The sequence below is a fragment of the Mercenaria mercenaria genome, chromosome 8 (genome assembly GCF_021730395.1).
Source record: "Mercenaria mercenaria strain notata chromosome 8, MADL_Memer_1, whole genome shotgun sequence".
NCBI lineage: Eukaryota > Metazoa > Mollusca > Bivalvia > Venerida > Veneridae > Mercenaria > Mercenaria mercenaria.
Genome location: NC_069368.1, coordinates 9,703,817 through 9,728,886, shown reverse-complemented (window position 1 = coordinate 9,728,886; position 25,070 = coordinate 9,703,817). Strand labels below are relative to the sequence as shown.

At 35.8% G+C, this 25,070-nt stretch overlaps 1 protein-coding gene across 2 annotated transcripts in view; it reads right to left on the bottom strand.

The window, feature by feature from the left end:
• Positions 1 to 25,070, bottom strand: part of LOC123523082 (zinc finger protein 845-like) — a 54,308-nt gene that overhangs the window by 13,545 nt on the left and 15,693 nt on the right. Inside the window, exon 4 of one of the 2 annotated variants that reach the window (XM_045300700.2) lies at positions 14,811 to 20,711. The exons of the other annotated variant lie outside the window; for it this stretch is intronic. Within the exon in view, the coding sequence (XP_045156635.2) occupies positions 20,684 to 20,711 (28 nt within the window). The 3' untranslated portion in view covers positions 14,811 to 20,683. Of the gene's footprint in view, positions 1 to 14,810; positions 20,712 to 25,070 lie in introns of those variants that run through there. 2 annotated transcript variants of the gene reach the window in all.

Genomic DNA, 25,070 nt, shown 5'->3' with positions numbered 1-25,070 from the left:
CATTATTCTTCACCCAATTCACCTCATATAAACCATATTCAATAGTCAAGTCTTTACCCATATCATTTATTCATCAATTTCATAATGAACTGACTAAACCGCATGGATGGGCCTCTCATCTAATTTTAGATTTCCCGGCTAATTTGCACAACGCATGCGCACTTGGAATGAAATATTGATGACAAAGGCCACAGTTTTTGTCGCTGACAAATAAAATATTATATAGGCGTACATTTGTGTATTTCCAGGTAATTTAGAAAATTTTTGTTGATGCTTAATCATTTATCTACATTTTGCCATTCATCTGTTTTGTAATTTCTATGTATTTGCATTTGGAATGAAATATTGATGGCGAAGGCCACAGTTTTTGTCGCTGACAAATAAAATATTATATAGGCGCATATTTGTGTATTTCCTGACCGGTTATCCATTGACCCGAGTCTCGAACTCATATGAGCAGGACCACACCTAACCAATTAGCCAGGGTAATTTTGGACTGCGACAATTTGATTAAGAAAAAAATAACAAAACTATAAAACTGTCAGGGATTAAATGCTATTTTGCGTATTTAAAATTTAAAATTAAACATTTGTTAGACTTTAAGAATTATTTGACAACTTGTCAAGAAAGGAAAGGAAGATGTCAAATAGGCAAATAACCAAACATGACTAACAAGCTCAACTGCAAAGAATTCGGAATAGAGAAGTCAGAAATCCATACCAATTTCTCGCTTCGGAAGAAACGGTGCAGCGAATGGAGAAGAGGATTCCCTGACGCATCCGCATGCTGCGGCTTCTACAGCGTCAAGTTCAAGCGAAGAAACTCCAGCCCCGCTAGGTACTGAGTTTAAATAGCTGATGAAGGCTAGGTAGAGCTGCGAATGAAAGAAGAGATCAGTAGACTGAAGAAAAAGAATTTACAGAAACGTAGATCGGTAGCCGAAGTGAGGATCTTATGAAAGGTTAAATATATGAGGTGGATATAAAATGAATGAAGGTTTCAACCTCTGTTAAAAATTGATTCAAATGACCCATAAGCATGTATTATTTTCAGTGCTATAGTAGAACAAATGTCTGCATATTCCTAATATTAATAAACAGTAGGCTTATCGAAATGGTAACAAGAAACCAAAGAAAAGACAACTCAGCCGAAATAAAAAAAACCCACACAAAAAAAAACAGTTCCTACCACAGCACAATAATTTGGAGATACTTAAATATTTCGGTTGCTTCGTTATAACGTCTTACACATCTGAATCAGCCTTCTTTACAAGTAAAAAAATGTATTAATGCATACAAGGGAAGGGAGACCAATACTAATTTACTTAAACAGTAAAAAACAGATGACTATTTTGTTTTTCATCTGATTGATAATATGTAAATAAACACCACATGAAAGCAATGGGACTCGTTTCCAAAATAATTAAAAGAAAACATATTTACTCGCCGTTCTTGTCTATAGATAAATATTAACGCCCACACCAAAGTGATGTCGCACATGTGGGTAGGCTGTCTCATATGCACAAGAACAAAAATGAAATATAACAATGAATAATCACAGAAATGTCACAATGTCCCATTCTTTTACTATAGAACAGTCATTTTGATAATATCGGTACATTTCCCCGACAGAAGACGTGTGGGAGTGTATAAGTTTGTTTGTGTGTTTTGTCGAGATCCAGGCCAAAGTGACTCAGTTTAGGTCATTTAGTGACTTTTCGGCCTTTATATGGTATCTGAAGACCCGTGGTTCTGCTCTGAACATTATTTTAGACGTGAACGGGCACCTGGATATAACCAGCTAGCATGATGGCTTCCAATACTTCGGAGTCAGCGACTTTAACCGCTCGGCCACTGAGGCCCCATTTACTGAATACTGGAATGTCACGTAGTTATTTGAACTTATATTTGTACAATATAGGTGTCCGAACCATTGTTCACTAGCAGAATATTTTTTTTACAAGCGGCTCTATTTTACAAAAAATGGGTTCGTTTAACAAACATATTTGCTAATGTGTACATTTACAACGCGCTCATTGGAAACATTACAATTCATTTTACCATTTGATCTCATTTTCAGTTTGACATTGGTATGACAACATTCTATTACTGTAGAGAGACAGGAATGAAAACGACTTTTCTTGCTCGCGTATAATTTATATGTTCAATGTGATACTAATTTCGGTAGTAAGTGGACAAACGTACCGTGAAACGGGGAGTCTTTTACAAGACTTAAAGGCTGATTACTTTAAAGAAGTCCTGCCTCTTCAAAACCAGTCAAAAGTTCTGAAAGTTGACATATCTGTAACAGTTCATGGCACTTCAGAAATTGATCTTGTCAATGGGTATAAATCACTTTATTTCTCTACCATCTGTACATGGCTAGATGAAAAGATTACATGGAAGCCTTCTAAATATGGCGGGATAAAATACATTTGTATAGATCAAAATATTGTATGGATCCCAAAACTAATTCTTTCTACGGGAATGGAATATACAGTAATAGGTAGTTCTGAAAGCCGAGTGAAATATAATAACAATGGCCAAGCTTACTGGAGACCAGTTAATATTGCTAGAAACATGTTTGTATTTTTCGTCAGGTTTTGGCCGTTTGATAAACAAGTATGTTATCTAGGATTTGTTCCCTTAGATTACTCGAATGATGACCTGGAATTAAATACATCGGTGTTTGGAATTGAAACATCCAAAGTTGTAATGGGCGAATGGATTGTTGAAGCATCTTTTGGCCAGAGGTATGAAATGCAAAACGTCAGCGCAGTTGTTTACACGGTAAGGTTAAAACGACACTCGACGTTTTATGTTCTAACCATAATTCTGCCTATCACGTTCGTCGGTCTACTCGCACCATTCGCCTTTCTTCTGCCAAGTGAATCTGGTGAAAGGATTGGATTCTCCACACAGTTTTTCATACAGTTTTGTCTGAAGAAATACCCAGATCAGCCAACCCAATATCACTTATATGTGTCTATGTGATGTCACTGGCATTTTCCAGTAATATCATAACGGTCATTGTTATATTGAATCTTCGCCTGTACCATAGCAATAGCGTTGTCAAGACGAACAAGTTTTACGAAATACTATACAGGTGCGCCCGAGTAGAGGATATTGAAATAGAAGCGGAAACGTCGGCGAACCATGATGGAAATTCAACTGTATCAGATTTGGATATAACAGAGAACGCAGGTAACGATATTCAAAATAGACAAAACATGAAACGTACGCCGGCAAAAATCAGAGTAAAAGCTATCAGTTCTCCAAAGGTCAGCCAAGCCTTGGATAAATTGTTCTTTTTGATTTCCATTTCGGTAACACTTATTCCATTTGTTGTATTTCTGGTCTATTTACGAGTTGCATCGGACTATATACAGACATGATATTTGAGATATACGAGATACTCGTGCATAATGAAATGTTTTAAGTTGTTAGATAGATCACCTGGCTTTATTTACACTTTTACAAATTAACTTTCATTTACGTTTACCGCAGGGTACGTTAACTTGAATAAAAATGCAACAGAAGAGATAGTAACAGTCTCTTTCCATATTATTCGACGCCGCCAGGAGGCGGTGTCGAGTATATGGGATACACTTTTATTTTGGACCCTGTAAAGATGGTAATGAATAGTTTCGGAATGATAAACTGAACACAGTGAATAGTTTGTAAAAGGACCCACGATATTGCACAATAGATTTTAGTGAATAAACAAAAAATGGCATAAAGAAAATATAAGAAATGTATGTAATGCAATTTATTATGTGATACAAAACAATGTTATCTGTCTTTCCTCTCCTTATTTGTCGAGCAGAAAATATTTTTTTATTTACAATTTCGTCAAAATGTTGATCCGATTTATTGATAAGGGAGGTTACTCTGTAAGTCAAGTTTTCTATTTCTGACCTTAACATGACATACTTACCTATCTAATGTTCTATAAATAGAACACATCGCAGATATACAATACTGCAACGCATATATATGTTGAAATGAACGTAGGAAGTACCACACTTAACTCATTTTTAATCTTTTGTCTTATTTTCTTTGTTGATAAGTACAGTGATGTAATTTCAGAATGCGCTCATTTTTGCAGATTCCTTTTACAGTTGTATATTTATTTAATTGTTATGGTTATCTTAACTTTGAAGCATGGAGTTTCCCATTTGTGACCACATGTACAACTGGTCAGAATATTTCTAAATATTTTATAGACTCATCTTGATTCTAACCTTTGACTTTTTTTTGCTTATGTGTTATATACTTATTGTTTACAGATATTCACTGTCAGCTAAGGTGTGCAATAAAGGGCCATCTTTGGCTGAATTTGTCAGTGACAAGTTAATACTTCTTTAAAATGTGGTTAGATCGAAAATATCAAAAGCCATGGGACCATAACTTATCAAAGCATCAGTGACTTTCAAATAGACTTCCTTGTTGAATTTATATTTTCATTAATTTTATATGACTAGTCAGTTGCACTTGTTGTATTATATCTTGTTACTTGTTGCGTTTTTCCTTTTATTACTTTTATAGATAGTTTGTTCTTGTATCTGTCCATTCCTGTCTAACTTAAAAAAAAGATTTTCATTGAAACATTTTCTACACTTTGGCAGTGGGTTATTATGCTTGCTTAATTTCTTGTAATATTAGATTTGAATCTAGACACTGACATATTCCTAGTAACCTTACGGTTCAACGAGAACTTCGACATATTCCTAGTAACCTTACGGTTCAACGAGGACTTCAAGTTTACCGTTCGTCCAAAAAAAATGAATTCTATGATATTTCAAAAGTAAGTAAGAAAGATTCCTGACATTTGCTTTGTGAATAGGAGCAATTTAGAGATTATTCATGTTATATCATTCTTTTCTTGGACAAGATGTTTGGTTGTTTTGGCAACGGAAACTGTATAATCTGCATTCTGAAATCTATAATGTAGGGGTGACTAAGGTCCATGAAACTTAATCAGTGAATAGAAAACACTCATTACATTATATGATAATAAAAATAATGGTTTCTGTGAACCACAACTTTGAAATAATTATCTTTCAACATTTCCTCCTTTCTCAACAAACTACATTTCTGTGAAACTTCATACACATGCTCCTTTCATAGGTGCTGACCTTAGTTGGTGAAATAATTATTTTAATTTTGTATGTAAAGGGACCACCTACTCGCAATGTCAATGTCATTGCAGGTAGGGGATTTGTAATGCTTGGTAATACTTTTCTATCATGCTTATTCTTCATGCTCTTAACAGTTTATAACATACATGTATATTGTATTATGTGCTAATGTTGATAATTTTTAACCAGTCAGACTAACCAAACTAATAATTAGGTGATTTCTCATTTTGCAATAAATGTACTTCAGACACAACACTTGGCGGCGTCTTTGATGCTTGCATCAATGAATTTCCTTGTATATATATTACATTCAATTGATATTTTACAACGTTTCTTTGTACGATATAGAAAGTCTGTCAATACACCATTGTTATGATTTTACTGTGTAAAACGTTCTATGCGTCAATGTATTTGTTTTTTTGACACTGGTTATGGCCGTTTAGAAGTAGTTAACGTACTAACCAGTTTTTTTGTTGTTTTGTTCGTTTAATTATTATTGCTGTCTAAATGATTTTTTTTCGTATATATTCATTACGTACGCATATTACAGTAGAGATTGAGATTCACTCGCTTCCCTTCATCTCTTCGAGTTAACGTATGAGTTAAGTTGAATAAAATTCTATGAGATTTCAATTTAGAATGACCATTAACTCTTTAAATCGCGCATCTAATTATCCGTAAATAGATCGTTTCTTCCGAGCCCTATTGAACCCAACTGTACGAAAGGGCAGAATTTTACAAGAGGTTAAAAGAAAATTAAATGAAAAAACATTCATAGTTATCACGCCAGGATAATAGAGTGATTACTAAAAAACAAAAAAAAAAACAAAAACACAACAACACAAAAAAAAAACACGATAAACAATGTGAACAATGTAAAAGCGTTAGGTTGACTCCAACATTAGGTTTTATATAAAATTATGTAGTATTCATGTACCATGCAAAAGATGTAAATATCCGAAGGATTAACAATGATATTACCCTACCTAAAGTATTTTCATTGGGTATTTCAATGGACCAGCGATCGTGCAATACTTTTCCATACATGCGTTGAACGCTTTCCATCGTGACTTAATTACCTCCAACGTTCGTCAATGCGAATCTCGTTCTTCAAGATTTGTGTTGCTATTGTGTATTGTTTAATGTGTAATTTAGCAACATTTTGTTTACTTTCCACTTTGATAGGTAGAGCTAGGTTAAGGATCCACCACGCTTTCAAGACTGACTTTTCTTTGTATAATTAAGATCAAGGGGAATTACAACCACAAGTACTCTTGGCATCTGGTTCCGTGCATTATAAAAATGGGTTATCCCCTAACGCCTAACAAGAAAGATCTTCATCTGATTCCGAAAGATCTGAAATTGTCTGATACTTCAAAAATTTTCCTCTTACTATACATTTTCTGTTTAAATTAACAACGCATTGTCGTATTAATTCCGACAGAACAGAGGTTTATTTGGATGTGCAAAATAAAATGTTTCAAAATGATAATCCGCGTAATATTAATTTTTCAAGTAAAAAGGACTCGTCATGCATGTTCTCCACCAGATTTCAGTCTTTGATGCCGATATGTGGATAAAAGTAGATGTAAAAGAATGAAGTTCGACTTACTGAATTCAAACATCTTGAGCTTCAAACAAATCATCAACGACAAAAAGCCCATTGGTGTACGATATGCGCCTGGGGGGACAAAAAATATGAGTTAGAAGTTTAAAGTTTGAACAAAATTCAAAGTTTCTCAAAATCAGTTGATAAAATTTATACTTCCAGGTATTCATGGTTTAGTGTAAATCATTTTGCATACAAAATTAGTCTATAGCTATTGATAGGTTTCGCATCAAAATTAAGCTAATTAATGTTATGGGAAATCTACTAAAACCGGTAACAAAATCCTGAAAACTAAGCTTTTTATTATCGCAATTAGTATAAACGAATTAAGGCTTACGGATTACTGGAAACTTTGTAGCACGTGTGATTTCAATAAATCTGCGCATTATCGTTGACGTTTCCAAATTATAATATGTAGAGACGTTGAAGGGAAAGGCTAATGTTTGAACTCAAACCTTATTGTTTTACATGTGAACTTCCTACAGCATCCATATTTCTTCGTTTTGTTTTTCGTAAAAAAATGTCATATAAACATATTTGACATTTTACATAAAAATAAAAGGTAAGGGTCTATATTCCGTAAACGTAGTCTCCCTGTACCGCAAACCACAGTAACCCAAACTCGCACGTACACAAGACAAACACAGGCACGTGTGTGAGAGAGCAAACAAGCAGACAAGCAGAAAAAACACAGTAGGGTACCGCCCAAGACATACACACAGAGACTGAACATGCGGAAAAGCAGGAAAAATAAAACAACAGAGTGGGGTGCCTCCCAGGGACGGCCGGCGGCCAAAGATATGGCGGGCACATAGCAAAAGGAAAAGGGGCGTAAATTCGAAGATGCAATGGGGGCGGGGGAGTTTAAAGAAACAAGAAGGATCTGATCTATATGTATAATATATACTATTCACTGTGCCATTGCAGGAGATAGTTTCACTGATGAAATATCCCTTAAGGGTTCAGTATGGGACTACCTTCTTAGTGTCAAGGGTTACTAGATGTCGATATCTTACGAAGAAACGAAACTTTCCGGAATGACAACTACATGACACACCAGGATCAACGATGTCATAGACTGTCTGAAGATTACGGATGTCGGGCACAATGCAGTCGAAACGTTTTCAAAAGGAACTTGAGATAAGGAAGAGGGAAGTAGGGTGTCGTATTAAGAGATTTAGAAGCTTTGCAGACAGTAAAGAATTTCAAACACAAAACAAAACAATATTTATAATGGCTACTTGAAATCCAATTGCTACGGTTAGAGCACATTCGCTTAAAGTATATGCCACGCACGCTTTAGTAAAAAGGGCGGTCAACTCACGTAACTTTTCAGTATTATCGTTATTATAATCCGTCAAGTGATAAGAAAATTATAAACAAAAAAGAATCGAGCGATTTTTGCAGTGTGCACTATATACCGTGAGATCATGCGGGTTGGCCACCCTGTAGAAACAATGCCTATACCAATTGGCAAAGTACTTACACTTAGCTCTGGGAACATTACGACGGAAAGAACTGGCAAGTTTGAATCGAAATACATCAAACACAATCTCTCATATTTATTCTGATCTGAATGCGTGAACAACGCATTTCTAACTTTTTCAGCAACGCCGCCGCTCTTAAATGTATGCAGCTAGCTAGGACAGTACCGAAATGCCTGTAGTGTTCAAAATGTTCGTAAAAACAATTACAAAGTAAGTAAAGGAAGGAAAGGAACGGGAGAGAATTCAACGAAATGGTATCCCCGAATAGGTTTGTGGTGAGGAATGGCAAAGAAATATATCAGGCAAAAAGTTAGGGCTGTTAACTAAGAAGCAAATAATTGCACTACACTTGAATTTACAAGGACAAAATTAATGTCCTTAAGAGAGGACAATCAAGAAAGAAAGCTCGAACTTTGGTGGTGCCGGGGAGTGGGGGAGGGGGTTGGGGGAGTGGTTACAACTTCACATGTTTATAAATATTCATGGAAGGTTTGAAAAGTTTTAAAAAATGGTATGAAAAAATATTTTTGACAATTATTATCAATGGAAAATAAGAAAGAAAAAGAATCTGTATGGGAGGTAGAGGATGCGGTTCATGATCGGGATGTGTACAACTTTGCATGCTGATAAATAGTTATAGGTTTAAGGTTTACAAAAAAAGAAAAAAAAATGTTGGTGAGGTGGGAAGGGGGATCGGGTGTGACCTGGACGGAGGGGATGACCGGGTGTGGGTACAAAACCACAAAAATTCTACCAATTGGTTAGTTTGTTATGTACAATTATCGGTCGATTTTCAAACAATTAAAGGGCGATTACTCTGGAGTTACTGAAGAAATCCTGACGACACTGTGTGTGCACTGCAACACTGTAGTGATCTAAATTCAAGTTAAGTTTCATAGTTTTAGGTCAAATATGTCACAAGTTATGAAGCAGAAATTGCCATACTTAATGTATGCAGATGACTCAAAACTTATTAATGTTTGTGATGACAGTGACACTATACAGAATGATTTGAAATACTAAGTAATTGGTCAGAAACTTGGCTTCTGAAGATTAAAGAACAAAAATGCAAAACAATACATTTTGGTTTTAAAACCCCAAGGAAGTCATACTTTCTAAATAATGTTGAAATATCTTCATCTAAAAAAGAATCTGATCTTGGGATTATGATAAATGACGATTGTAAACCAAGTGAACAATGTACAAAAGTTGCTAAGCAAGCATTAAGACGATAAGGTTTACTTAGACGGGTTTTCAAACATACTGATGTGAACAGTTTTAAGGTCATTTATCCAACATAAAAATTATGTTAGACCATTAATGGAATATGCTGTACAATCATGGAATCCCTACTTTGTGAAAGATATTGAATGTCTTGAAAGAGTACAAAAATATGCAACAAGGTTAGTGCCCGAGTTAGCGGATTTAAATTATGAAGAGCGTTTGGACCATTTGAATATGAACAGCCTGAAAGAAAGGCGTTTAAAAGGTGACCTGATTGAAACCTACAAGTTTTTGACTGGTAAATACTATTCTTATCCTGAAAAGTTTTTCAAGTTTATTATTATTACTTATCAGATATTTCATCCACCAGAGGACATTCAATCAAGCTCTATAAACCAACTCTTAAGAATGGACTCCTTCTTTGGAAAATGTTTTTCTCCATCAGAATAGTAAATGCATGGAATGAATTGCACGAAAGTGTTGTAAATGCTCACACAGTTGTAACGTTTGAAAAATATTAGACAACCACTGGAATGTAACTAAGAGACATGGGACACAAGAGGCTTTGCCTAAACCTTAAACTCCCATACAATGTAAATGTAAATGTATTTATAGTACCCTATATAGTTAACACTAGGAACTACTAAGGGCCATAACTGTTGTGTTACTTCGGAAATCTTACTCAAACTTTACGGGCCGCATTTCTTATAGTGATGAATATGTAAATGAAGTTTTATTTAAATATTCCAAACCACTTCTTAGATATGGCTCCGGACGAACGAAAGGAAGGACCTACATATGGTTATTTATGTGGCTACTCTTTTGTTCTCTCTATTGTTCTTTTAGCAGCGTAAAAGACAAACAGCCACATAAAAGCTTACTGAATGAATGACACCAAAGAAAAGAAAAAGTACTGTTACCTATTGGTCCTATAGCTACATAAGTTCGGACATACGCACGGACAACGGCAAATCATAATTAAAGAGAAGTAGAATGGTTAAAAGGAAAAGAAAATGACAGAAATAAAAACAAGAGGGTCATGATGACCCTGGATTGCTCACCTGAGTAATATGAGCCACATGTTTAAAATGGCAAACTGATGCTAAACTATAAGAAAGTAGGTCAGTAGGTCATATTCATGGTCACTGAAAGTCAGTTTTAAAATCGGTGTGCAAAACTGTACATATCATCCAAATTTCAAGGCTGTATCTTAAAAAATAAGAAAGTAGGTCAGTAGGTCAAGGTCACAGTCAGGTGACCCCTAATCACTTGGGGTCATCAGGTAATTATAATCAAATAGTCTAGGAAATATGATCTGATAATTTTTAAGTATTTATTCCTATATAACTCATATAACAAGTGACCCCCAGGGCGGGGCCTCTTTTCACCCCAGTGGAATAATTTGAATAAACTTGTTAGACATCCACTAGGCAATGCCTTTACCATATATCAATGGCCTAGGCCTTGAACTTTCAGACAAGAAGATTTTTTTCCTTATATAAGTCTATGTGAAATTTGGGACCCGCAGAGTAGGGGCTCTTTTCATCCCAGGGGCAGAATTTGAACAATTCTGGTAGAGAACCACAAGGCAATGCTACATACCAAATATCAAAGGTCTAGGTCTTGCGGTTTTAGACAAGAAGTTTTTTAAAGTCTTTTTCCTATAGAAGTCTATGTAAAACTTGGGACCCCGGGAGCGGGGCCTCTTTTCATCCCAGGGGAATGATTTGGAAAATCTTGTTAGTCATCCACAAGGCAATGCAACCTACTAAATATCCAAAGCATAGGCCTTGCAGTTTCAGACAAGAAATTTTTTAAAGTTTTTCCTATATAAGTCTATGTAAAATTTGAGACCCACCAGGGCAGGGACTCTTTTCACTCCAGGGTTATAATTTTAACAATTTTGTGGACCAAAAGGCAATGCTACATACCAAATATCAAAGTCCTAGGTCTTGTGGTTTTAGACAAGAAAATTTTTAAAGTTTTTTCCTATATAAGTCTATGTAAAACTTGGGACCCCCGGGGCGGGACCTCTTTTCACCCCAGGGGCATAATTTTAACAATCTTCATAGAGGACCATTAGATGATGTAACAAGCCAATATCAAGGCTCTACGCCTTGCGGTTTTGGACAAGAAGATTTTCTAAGTTATTCCTTTCTGTTGCCAGAGCAACCAGAGTTCTATATGGAATTCAATTTTTTGAACAGTTTTGAAAAGGGACCACCTAAAGATCATTCCTGTGAAGTTTGATGTAATTCTGTCCAGTGGTTTTCAAGAAGAAGATTTTTTTTAAAAATGTTGACGGACGGAGGACGCACGTCACACGACACACGACGGACATTGAACGGTCACAAAAGCTCACCATGAGCCTTTGGTGAGCTAAAATGATCAACTGCGTAAGACAGACAGCAATGAGAAAGAAAAGGAAACAAACAAAACAAATAAAAAACAACAACAACAACAAAAACAACAACAACACACAATATCTACCACAACGCAATAATTTGGAAATACTTACAATGTTTCGGTTGCTTCGTTATAGCTTCCTACACACCTGCGTCAGCCTTCTTTATAAGTAATAATTTGTATTAATTAATGCATACAAGGGAAGGGAGACAAATACTTATTTACCTAAACAGTAAAAAAATGATTCATCTGATAACTTGTTAATTATAACACTACAAGCAATGGGATCCGTTTCTAAAAGAATTAAAATATATCATTCTTGTCTATAAATAAATATTAACGTCCACACCAAAGTAATGTCGCACATGTGGGTAGGCTGTCTTACATGCACAAGAAAACAAATGAAGTATAATAATGGTCAATAACAGGAATGTTACAATGTCCCATTTTTTTACGACAGAATTGTCATTTGGAAAAATATTGGTACATTTTTCCGACAGAAAAGAGATTCAGGTCAAAGCGACTCACTGTATGTCATTTAGTGGCTTTTCAGCTCTTTTATATTAGTTGATAAACCCGTGGTTCTACTCTGGACACTATTCTATACATAAACGGGCACCTGGATATAACCAGCTAGCGTGATGGCTTCCAATAATACTTCGGCCACAAAGGCCTCATTTACTGCATACTGGAATGTTATACAGTAATTTGAATTAATACCTGTACTTAAAAGGGAAAATAGATGTATGCAAAACATTGTTTACCAGAGGGATATTAGGTTTACACGTGACTTATTTGCTAATGGATCGCTCATTGCAAATAATACAAATAGTTTTCCCCATTAGATCTCATTTTTAGTTTGACATTGATTATAAAACATTACCGGTATCCCAAGTGAAATAATATTTACCAATCAATACTTTTAATGTGCGGTAACAATTTGATCCAGATAAAGCGTTATTCTTTGATGTAAGGCTGCACAAAACAAATGTAGCTATAATAAAAAATATAAAACGTTAGACTGTCGTTTGTATTGAACAAACTGTACTGATATACTTCCGTTTTTCTAAAAGATAAGACGTTCATCTTAAAGGTATAACTGATATAAATGAAAGAAACAGATATTAAAATTTGTGGAGAAGAAAAAGAACTGGATAATAAGTACATCGCACTGATAGTAAATATAATGCGCTTAGAAATTACAACGGATCAGTTTGGTAGTTTGTGTTAACCTTTGGTTATTTAAAGAGGTATGAGAATTCTTGTAAATATACAGACAGTCCAACCACAGACCTGATATCATTTTTGAAACAGACGTATGTCCAAAGATGAATCACTAGACGAAAAAGCAGTTTTCCAAATCGGGAGGAAGATGATGGTGAAAACATGTAGATATAACTTATATGTTTAAAGAGGATTAACACAATTCTAATATGACGACATTCTGTCACTGTAGAGAGACAGGAATGAAAACAATTTTCCTTACTCGCGTGTATATGTTCCTTGTGATACTATTTTCGGTAGTAAGTGGACGAACGTACCGCGAGACTGGGACGCTTTTACAAGACTTAAAGGCTGATTACTTTAAAGAAGTTCTGCCTCTTCAAAACCAGTCAGAAGTTCTGAAAGTTGACATGTTTGTAACAGTCTACGTCATTTCAGAAATTGACATCGTCAACGGGTACATATCACTTTCTTTCTCTACCACCTGTACATGGCTAGATGAAAAGATTACTTGGACGCCGTCTAAATATGGCGGGATAAAATACATTTTTATAGATCAAAATAATGTATGGATTCCGAAAATAATTCTTTCTACGGGAATGGAATACACAGTAATAGGTAGTTCTGAAAGCCGAGTGAAATATGATAACAATGGCCTAGCTTACTGGAGACCAGTAAATATTGCTAGAAACATGTGTGTATTTTTCGTCAGGTATTGGCCGTTTGATAAACAAATATGTTATTTAGGATTTGTTCCGTTAGATTACTCGAATGATGACCTGGAATTAAATACATCGGTGTTAAGAATTGAAACGTCGACATTTATAATGGGCGGATGGGTTCTTGAGGCATCTTTTGGCCAGAGGTATGAAGTTGAAAACGTCAGCGTAGTTGTTTACACGGTAAGGTTAAAACGACAACCGACCTTTTATGTTCTAACCATAATTCTGCCTATCACGTTCGTCGGTCTGCTCGCACCATTCGTCTTTCTTCTGCCAAGTGAATCTGGTGAAAGGATTGGGTTCTCTATCACGATACTGTTGTCCAACACAGTTTTTCTGACAGTTTTATCTGAGGAAATACCTAGATCAGCCAATCCAATATCACTGATATGTGTCTATGTGATGTCACTGACATTTTCCAGCATTATCATAACGGTCATTGTTATATTTAATCTTCGCCTATGCCATAGAAATAGCGTTGGCAAGATGAACAAGTTTTACGAAAAACTATACAGGTGTGCCCGAGTAGAGGATATTGAAATAGAAACGGAAATGTCTGCGAACCATGATGGAAATTCAAATGTATCAGGAGATTTGGATGTAACAGAGAATGCAGTTAACGATATTCAAAAGGGACAAAATACGAAACGTACGCCGACAAAGGTCAGAGCAAAAGCCATTAGTTGGCCAAAGGTCAGCCAAGCTTTGGATAAACTGTTGTTTTTGATTTTCATTTCGGCAACGCTTATTCCGTCCGTTTTATTTCTGGTATATTTACCAGTTGCATCGGATTATATACAGGCATAGGATATATGATATGTCGAGATACTTGTGCATACTGTAATGTTTCAAAACTTTAGATACACCACATGTGCCTTTATTTGAAGGGGCAATGGGGGCGGGGGAGAGGAAAGAAACAAGAAATATACAGATACATGAATGTATATATACTTGACAATGAAAAGACTCGATTAAGATAAATAAAGCGACTTCACATGCCTTTCTGACAGTATTTAATTATATAAAAAATACAAATTAGTTTCGCTATCGGCTCATCGGTGTTCATATAAATGTAACGTGACATTACTATGGTGATGACGCGACGTCAATATAAAGGGACGTAAGTCTAATGTTATTTCTCTCAAAGGGACGTATTTAATATTGTTATTTGATTGTTTAGAAATTAACTGTCACTGTAATCTGTTAAGTTTCGGTTTAAAGCATTTTATAATATAATTTTCTTTCGCTAACCTAGCTGAAGTACTATCTAATTTCATTAAAAAAAATGAGAACATTTGAAACTTTGGATCTTTATTACTGCAAACCTCTATATGGTAACTTAGTGGAATTTGTCTAGTTGAAGGGTGTCTGATTTGGTGTGCGTGAATAGTTCTTCTTTTTCTTAATTTATCCCGTTCGGCCAATATAATATTCTCCACATCCGTTGCAGGTAATTACATATAGTACATGTTTTACATCACAGGACACATTTCCATTTATATAAAATGTTTTGCCGTTAAAGTTGTAGCAATTGCTTTCTTTGATATGATTGCATAAACAACAATTTGGTCTATTGATTTTTGTAACGGTAAAATTTCCGCATTTGTTGTAAATCTAGCTTTTGTCAATAGTTTTGTAAGGTTTGGTGGTTACCGTTTGCTTTTGATAAACTTTGAAAAAGTGTGAGAACCTCTTTCATTTCAGTGTCTGACATTATTATAGGTAAATTATTTGTGATAATTTTATATAGTTCAGGTTTTTTAGGGTTGAATGTATATATATTTTATTTAGAGACCCACTACTGAAAATAGTTTTGACTGATGACCTATTCCTAAAGGGTTCAGAATGGTAGACGTTATAGATCTATCTTCATAATGTCAAAGAAACTTTCCGGAACGACAACCACTATGGGAGCATCGGGATCAACGAGGTCATAGACTGTCGGAAGATTACGGAGAACGGGTTCAATGCTGTCGAAACATTTGAAAAGGAACAAGAGATAGGGAGGAGAGTGTCGTTTCTAAAGATTTAAAAAACTTTGCAGATAGTAAAGAATTTCAAACACAAAACAAAATAATATTTGTAATGGCTTCTGGAAATCAAATTATTACGATTAGAATACACTCGCTTAAAGTGTATGCTACGCACGCTTTGGTAGAACAGGGCGGTTAACTCATGTGAATTTTCTGTATCGTAACGCTCGATTCATGTAACCAATTTGTTTGTAATTTTCTTGCTACTTGGTGGATTTTAAAAGAATAAAAAGCGCCTGAGCCAAAACGAATAATGGATGCTTTTCTCGACACAAAGCGTATGCCACAAAAATACTGTTTCTTTCCAATTTGTACGTTAGCTACACATTTGGACAAAGTCTTTGAGAAAAACATCAAGAATTTCAGGCATATTCTTTGTGACGAGGAAAACCCCATTTATTGTCTTCGACGATTTTTATGTTATTACAATCTGTCAAGTAATAAGAGAATTGTGAACAAAAGTGTTACATGAATCAAGTGCTTTTCCCAGTGTGTACTATACCGGGAGTTAATGTGGGTTGGCCACCCTGTAGAAACAATGCTAAAATCAACTGGAAAAGTACTTTCAGTAAGCTCATCTTATGTACCTATTTTAGCCTAAGTACTGGCCTATTCAACGAACTCTCTAATAATAAATTTTGAAACATAAAATGTATTTTAAAATGTTTTCACTAAATATTAATGGATAAGAATCCAGGCTAAAATATAAAAAAGTATGCAATTTTATTACAGCAGATAAAATAGATATAATATGCTTAAAAGAAACTCAAGTCGACAATCTCTTTCTTGCTAAATCTGCTGCGAAAAAAAATGAATATACACAAATTTGGAGATTTGAAGTTCAGTAGAGAGGATATATACAAAATTTAATGAAACGGTTTTTATTTTGTGACGTAATAAGTTTGTTAACGTAAAGACCTAGATCCTTTACTATATTAGTGTTATTAGCAGCGGGGCAGTTAACTCAAGAAAAGCAAAGCCGAAGGAGGCAGGCTTCATAGACACAGCCAATGACTGGGACATGAAGGCGGACCTAAAGGAGAAGCTGCAATTTCCACCTGAGATTGTATCAACATCTCAGCGATCGGACATTGTCTTGTGGTCTGAAACAACAAGACAAGTTACGATTATGGAGCTGACTGTTCCGTGGGAAACAAGAATGGACGATGCCATAAGAGGAAACTGTCCAAGTACTAGACACTTGTGGATGCGTGTAGGCAGAAGGGATGGAAAATCAGACAATATGCCGTAGAGGCGGGGTGAAGAGGATTCGCCGCCTGGTCACTATAGCAGGCCCGTGGCAACCTGGGTATGAATGGTGCCAAGAGAAGAGCCCTGATATTCACAGTAACAAAGAAAGCAGGAAAGGCCTAAAAGTGGCTGTGAAGGATGAGAGAAGAACAGCGGAAGGGCTAGCTGATCCAGGGCTGAGGCTGATCACCTCAGTTGGCGCACCTCTGGAGAGTGATGTGGAAAGCGCCGAAACATTTGATGAAGGAGACCTCCGCCTGATGACTTAACAAGAACGCAGTGTTTATCACTGTATAAAGACTAACACAGGTACAGTGAAAGCTCTATAACCCTAACCATTCATTGGTCGCTGAAAATGCAGGTGCGCGCAGGTGCGCGCTAACAGAAATTAAACGAAAGCCCCACTTTAAACTTGTATATTTTTTTTTGTGTCTCATATACATTTAAGCCCTTTATTACCTACAATACTGTAGCTATTTCGATATGGAAAATGGGCACATGATATTGACAAGGCCTCTATAACCTACGGAAGTCAGCATGATTTACTTTGCCTTATTTAGTAAGAACCACCAGATCGTACCGAATAACACTACCTATATAACGGATCATTCCATAATTAAAAGTACACAAACATCGCTCGCCACAAAACCGAACTACAGGTAGCGCACAGTATTATGTCGTTTAGAAGTGAAAACAAAACAATAACATGAAATTGAGTTAAAACACCAAGTTAACTTAAGGTTCATGTAAAGTCTTTTGAAACAACCCCTCGGGTGAATTTTTTAAAAAATTTTACGTCACATAGGCCCTGGTCTATCAATCTACCAAAATGTTCATAATAAGTAGAAGAAACTTTCAAGACAGGTTATTTCATTTTGAACAACACATTTTGTCTTATATCACATATGCTTTGATTGTTCATGTTCTATTTTGTAGAAGATATCCCCCGTCGACACTGCAAATGGAGCCTTTCTCACTACAAAAAGTACATTTTTTTAAAAAAAGTAAACGTGCGACCACATACACTGGAGAGTCCCTTAGGACACCTTTACCTGGCGTCTTTATCAATCAGACGTCTCACAGCAGTAATGTTCTTCATCGTCACTACTGTTTTGAAGGGCTGTCTGACCATTTTTAAATTTACGTACCCAGATGTGAACAGTTTTGTCTGGTACTGCACACTTCCCATATGAAATATGTAGTTCACGAAGTACTTGCCTTGCAAGTATTTCTAATAAACAACGTACTTCAATGTATACACTCGAATTTTATATATTATTCTTCGCTTTTCACAGGTACATGTATTTTGCTTAGTGTATATGTCAAACCGTATTCAAAACTAATTATCTCCGAAATGGTATAATAGTTTTCAATGAAAAGTTGCAGGATTATAAAGGAATCAGTCGGCATGTTTTATCCGTAAAACATTATTGTCCAACTTCTAAGGAAGCGCGCGTTTGTCATTATTTTTGGAATAACCCTCGTATATTCGAATACAGTGGTGACATTCAAAGATTCTGAGTGACATTGATACATTCCAGAATTAAATATTTGCGAACGTCTTTTTCAATATAATAAATACATACGTTTCTTTTTAATTATCTTTAAATCGGGACCCACTGCTTTACAGGAGGGTTTTTGGATGTTTATATCGAGAAAATAAAGTTAATAAAAACAACAACAACATCAAACACAAAGGTTGGAAAAATATCGCCACTTTACATAAGATACATAAGAGAAGGGGACTCTCCAATGTATGTGGTTACTTTTTTCCAAAAAATGTCCTTTTTGTACTGAGAAAGGCTCCATTCGCAGTGTGCTTGGCAGGCAATTTTCACTGACCTTTCTTAATGAACAGTGTAAAGTCTTCACGGCTCTGAAAACTACTCACGGAACGTTGATTACAGAATAATGTTCACAACATTTCTCATTTACTAATGTTCTCTCAGACGTATGTTTACTGAACACAACTCATTTGCTGATGTTCACTGCACACTCAATGCTACTTACTGGACAGTGTTCACAACATTGCGGATTCTGCTTACGGAACACTACTCATATGCTTGTGTTCATGGTACTGTATTATTCACTGAGAAATATTTACAGGACATTTCTAACTGTAGTGCTTATGACGTTGTGAACAGTAGTCAAAAGTATACCATTGACACTGATGTGATTACCATCTACTGAGCAGCGTAATATCCGCTAAACAGAGCAGTGAAGTGCAAAATATTATTGTGAATTGTAAAAAAAACCCTTACGTTTTAGATGTAATAGCGAAATGCAAAATATCGTCTTTGCGGCTCAATATCCAAAATTGCAAAATGTAAACTACATTTTGTATTTTGTTATTCGAACTGCAAATGCATGTTTTTTTGCAGACTGCAATTCAAATTACAGAGCGTGAAAAAGACGGAAATTTCTATTTCCAAACCTTAATTGCAAAACGTAGTTACATATTTCTCAGGCATTGAATCCCTGCTTAATATTTAACTCTAGCTGCAAAATTAAAATACATCTTGCTGTTTTGATCGCAAAATACAAACTATTTTTCAGTTTGCAGTTTGCAATTCAAAGTACAAAGCGTGGAAGAAACTGAAATGCTTTAAAAATACCATTCTTGAATTGCATAAACAAAAACTTACTTTAAATTTTGTACTACACAGTAATTTGCAGTTTCCTATTCAGATCAAAATATACGGCGCGAACAAACTGAAATGTTTACTCTTATATTCGGAACAGAATAGGACAGACACGCAAAATGTATTTTTGAAAACAGTTTGCAATTTGAATCGCGAAATGCAAACTGCAGACCATCATGCAGTTGTCCTTATGCAGTTTCGCATTCCTTAATCTAATAGTTTCTCTTTATACCGTACTTTTTTACATTTGGCAGCTTAACATAATCATAAGATAATCTAAAAGTCAATAAGCGCAATCGTTTCAGAGTTGCTAATCATACTTCTTCACTTTACATGTCTTCCTCTTCAAGCATGGTAACTATGCTTAAATCTATGTAGGTGATTCACTCTGTTGTTGAATGTTGAATAACTGTAGTAACAAAACATATCAGGAATACCTAACAGAGTTATGTTCCTTGGATAACTTTAAGTCTTTTTCGCAATAACCCACTTTATATAGAATTTTATAACAATACTCTGTACAGAGTGATAAACGAAAATATTTGAAAAAAAGACATATCTTTCATTACGGTAGATGGCGCTATACGATATAAAATGTCTGTTTTTAAATATTTTTGTTTAACAGGCTGCTATTAATCGTCAGACAATGACTTCTATTTGATAGGCGTGCAGCAAGCTTTCTCTTTAACCATACAACCACCTTGTCAGTCATGTCCAATCGGCTTCATTGTCAGTCATACAGAATAGTATTTTTTTTCAGTCATGCCAAATAGGCTTTAAAACCAATCATGCCAAAATCAGCTTTCATAGTCGATCACACAAAATCAGCTTCATTGTCGACCATGCAAAATTAGCTTACTTGTCAATCATACAAAAACAGCTTCATAGTTGATTATACAAAACCATCTCCATTGTCGGTCACGCCAATATCAACCTCATAGTTGGTCATACGAAATCAGCTTTGTAGTCAGTCCTGCAAAAAAATCAGCTTCGTAGTTGATCATACAAAACCAACTTCACTGTCGGTAAAAGAAAATCAGCCTCATAGTCGGTCATGCAAAATCAGCTTCATAGTCGATCATCCAAATTCAGCTTCAAAGTCGATCAAGCAAAATAAGCTTAATAGTCGGTCATACCAAAATCAAATTCATAGTCGATCATGCAAAACTAGTTTCATAGCCGATCAAACAAAATCGGCTTCATTCTCGGTCATTCCAAAATCAGCTTCAAAATCCGCAGTCGATCAGGCAAAATCAGCTTTATAGTCGGTCATAAAAGTCAGATTCGTAGTCGATCATGCCAGAATCAGCTTCATGGTCAATCATAGAAACTCCGCATAATAGTCGATCATACAAAATCAGCTTCATACTCGAGTATGCAAAATCAGCTTCAGAGTCGATCATACAAAAATCAGTTTCATTGTCGGTCGTATAAAAATAAACTTCATAGTCGATCATTCAAAGTCAGCTTCATTGTCGGTAATATTAAATCAGCGTCAAAGTCGGTCATGCAAAATCAGCTTCATAGTCGATCAAACAAAATCAGCTTCATAGTCGGTCATACAAATTAAGCTTCACAGTCTATCATGCAAAATCAAGTTCAATGTCGGTCATGCAAAATCAGCTTAATTGTCGGTTATGCAAAATCAGCTTCATTGTCGGACATGCAAAATCAGTTTCATTCTCGGTGATGCCAAGTCGTCTTTCAAGCCAATCATACCAAAATCAGATTCATAGTCGATGATACAAAATCAGCTTCATTGTCGGTAAAACATAATAAGCGTCATAGTCGGTAATGCAAAATCAGCTTCATAGTCGGTCATACAAAATCAGCTTCATAGTCAATTATACAAAATCAGCTTCATAGTCGGTCATGCCAAAATCAGATTCATATTCGATGCATAATCGGCTTCATTCTTAGACATACCAAAATAAGCTTCATTATCAGTCATATGAAATCAACTACATTGTCGATCGTACAAAATCAGCTTCATAGTCGCTCATGCGAAATACGCTTCACAGTCGATGATACAAAATCAGCTTCATAGTCGATCATACAAAATTAGCTACATAATTGGTCATGCAAAATCAGCTTCATAGTCGATCATACAAATTAAGCTTTATAGTCGATCATGCCCAAATCAGATTTGTAGTCGATCATACATAATAAGCTTCATTGTCGGTGATACAATATGAGCGTCATAGTCGGTCATGCAAAATCAGCTTAATAACCGATCAAACAAAATCGGTTTCATAGTCGATCATGCCAAAATCAGCTAGATTATCAGTCATACAAAATCAGCTTTATAGTCGATCATGCAAAATCAGCTTTATAGTCGGTCATACAAAATCAGCTTCGTAGTCGATCATGCCAAAATCAGCATCACAGTCGATCATACACAATCAGTTTCATAGGTTGTCATGCAAAGTCAGCTTCGTAGTCGGTCATATAAAATCAGCTTCGTAGTGGTTCATGCCAGAATAAGTTTCACAGTCGATCATATAAAATCAGCTTGATAGTCGATTATACAAAATGAACTTCATTTTCGATCATGCAATATCAGCTTCATAGTTGATCATACAAAATCAGCTTCATCGTTGGTCATACAAGAATCAGCTTCATTTTCGGTCATATAAAAATCAGCTTCATAATCGATCTCACAAAATCAGCTTCATTGCCAGTCGTTCAAAATCACACCCATAGTCGCTCATTCAAAATACGCTTAATAGTTGATCATACAAAATCAGATTCATAGTCGATCATGCAAACTCAGCATCAAAGTCGATCAAACAAAATCAGATTCATATTCGATCATACAAAATCATCTTCAGCGTCGGTCACGCAAAATCAGCTTCATTGTCAGTCAAACAAAATCAGCTTCGTTGTCGCTCATTCAAAATTAGCTTCATAGCCGCTGATGAAAAGTTAGCTTAGTCGATCATATAAAATCAGTTTCATAGTCGATCATGCAAACTCAGCATCAAAGTCGATCAAACAAAATCAGATTCATATTCGATCATACAAAATCATCTTCATCCTCGGTCATGCAAAATCAGCTTCATTGTCAGTCAAACAAAATCAGCTTCGTAGTCGCTCATTCAAAATAAGCTTCATAGCCGCTGATGCAATTCAGCTTCAAAGACCGTCATACAAAATCAGCTTTAAAGTCGATCATACAAAATCAGCTTTAGAGGAGATCTCGTAGTCGATTATGTAAAATCAGTTCAATAGTCGATCATACCAAATCAGCTTCATTGTCTTTCATACCAAAATCAGCGTCATTGTCGGTCATACAAAAATAGCCTTCATAGTCGATCATTCATAGTCAGCTTCATTATCGGTCATATTAATTCAGCGTCAAAGTCGGTCATGCAAAACCAGCTTCATAATCGGTCATACAAAATCAGCTTATTTGCCGATCATACAAAATCGGCTTCATAGTCGAATATACAAAATCAGCTTCATAGTCGATTATACAAAATCAACTTCATAGTCGGTCATGCCAAAATCAGATTCATAATCGATGCAAAATCGGCTTCATTCTAAGACATGCCAAATAAGCTTCATTTTCAGTGAAACGAAATCAGCTACATTGCCAATCATACAAAATAAACTCCATAGTCGCTCATTCAAAATACGCTTAATAGTTGATCATACAAAATCAGATTCATAGTCGATCATACAGATTCAGCTTCATAGACAATTATAGAAAATCGGCTTCATTCTCGGTTATGCAAACAAGGCTTTTTTTTTAAAGCCAATCATACCAAAATCAGCTTCATAGCCGATCATACAAAATCAGCTTCATTGTCGGTCATACATATTCAGCGTCATGGTCGATCATGTAAATTCAGCTTCATTCCCGGTCATACAAAATCAGCGCAAAATCAGCTTCATAGCTTATCATACAAAATCAGCTTCATAGTCGATTATAAAACAAGAGCTCCGCCAAGCGGGGCAATATACGCCCGAAGGATTACATCATAGGATGGGAGCAAAATTTAAAGAACTTGACTGTTGTAGCCCAAAGGAGTGGAACAACAAAAGGAAAACTTCAAAAAACAAATCTAAGTCCACAAAAATATTCAAAGTCCACAAAAAAAAATCCCTTTTAGGTACAGGTATGTAAAAATACACCTAAAAATTAGAGGTTTCCATCCATGTTGAACCACAGAAAAGTGGTCTCGGTTTTTCCCTACGGCCAATAATAAAAAAGTGTCAAAATAAGCTATTTATAGTAACATAAAAGGGAAGTAATTAAAAAAAAGAAATATTGTAAGTGAACAAAAATGAGATCTGCGCACTGCAATGCAGAGCATTATACACAAAGCAAAGTCATATATGACCTTTGACCCTTAAGTGTGACCTTGAACTTGAAGTAAGTCATCCGGAACATACGCTCTGCACGTTGTCTTGGTGTGATGAACAGTTCTGCCAAGTTTCTTTGAAATCCTTCCAGCAGTTCAAGAGTTACAGAGCGGACACGAAACACACTGTTATGACTTTTGACCCCTAAGTGTTACCTTGACCTTAAAGCGAGTCTTCCGGAACATGCGCTCTGCACGTTGTCTTGGTGTGGTGAACATTTGTGTCAAGTTTCTTTGAAATCCTTCAAGGGGTTCAAGAGTTACAGAGCTGACACGAAACAAACTGATATGACCTTTGACTCCTAAGTGTGACCTTGACATTGAAGCAAGACATCCAAAACATGCGCTCTGCGCGTGGTCTCGGTGTAATGAACATTTGCGTCAAGTTTCATTGAAATCCTTCAAGGGGTTCAAGAGTTATAGAGCGGACACGAAATTGCTAACGGACAGACGGACGGACAGACGGACAGACAGACGGACACCAGCGTCATAACATAATACGTCTCTTCGGGCGTATAAAAATATCTTCATTGAAGGTCATGCCAAAATCAAGTTCATTGTCGATCATACAAAATCAGCTTCTTAGTCGGTCATACAAAATCAGCTACATAATTAGTGATGCAAAATCACCTTCATAATCGATCATGCAAAATCAGCTTTATAGTCGATCATGCCAAAATCAGCTTCGAAGTCGATCATACAAAATCAGCTTCATTGTCGGTCATACAAAATCAGAGTCATAGTCGGTCATGCAAAATCAGTTTCATAGGGTATTATACAAAATCAGCTTCATAGTCGATGATAAAATATCAGCTTTATAGTCGATCATGCCCAAATCAGCTTCGTAGCCGATCATACATAATAAGCTTCTTTGTCGGTCATAAAATATGAGCGTCATAGTCGATCATGCAAAATCAGCTTCATAGTCAATGATACAAAATCAGCTTCAAAGTCGATGATACAAA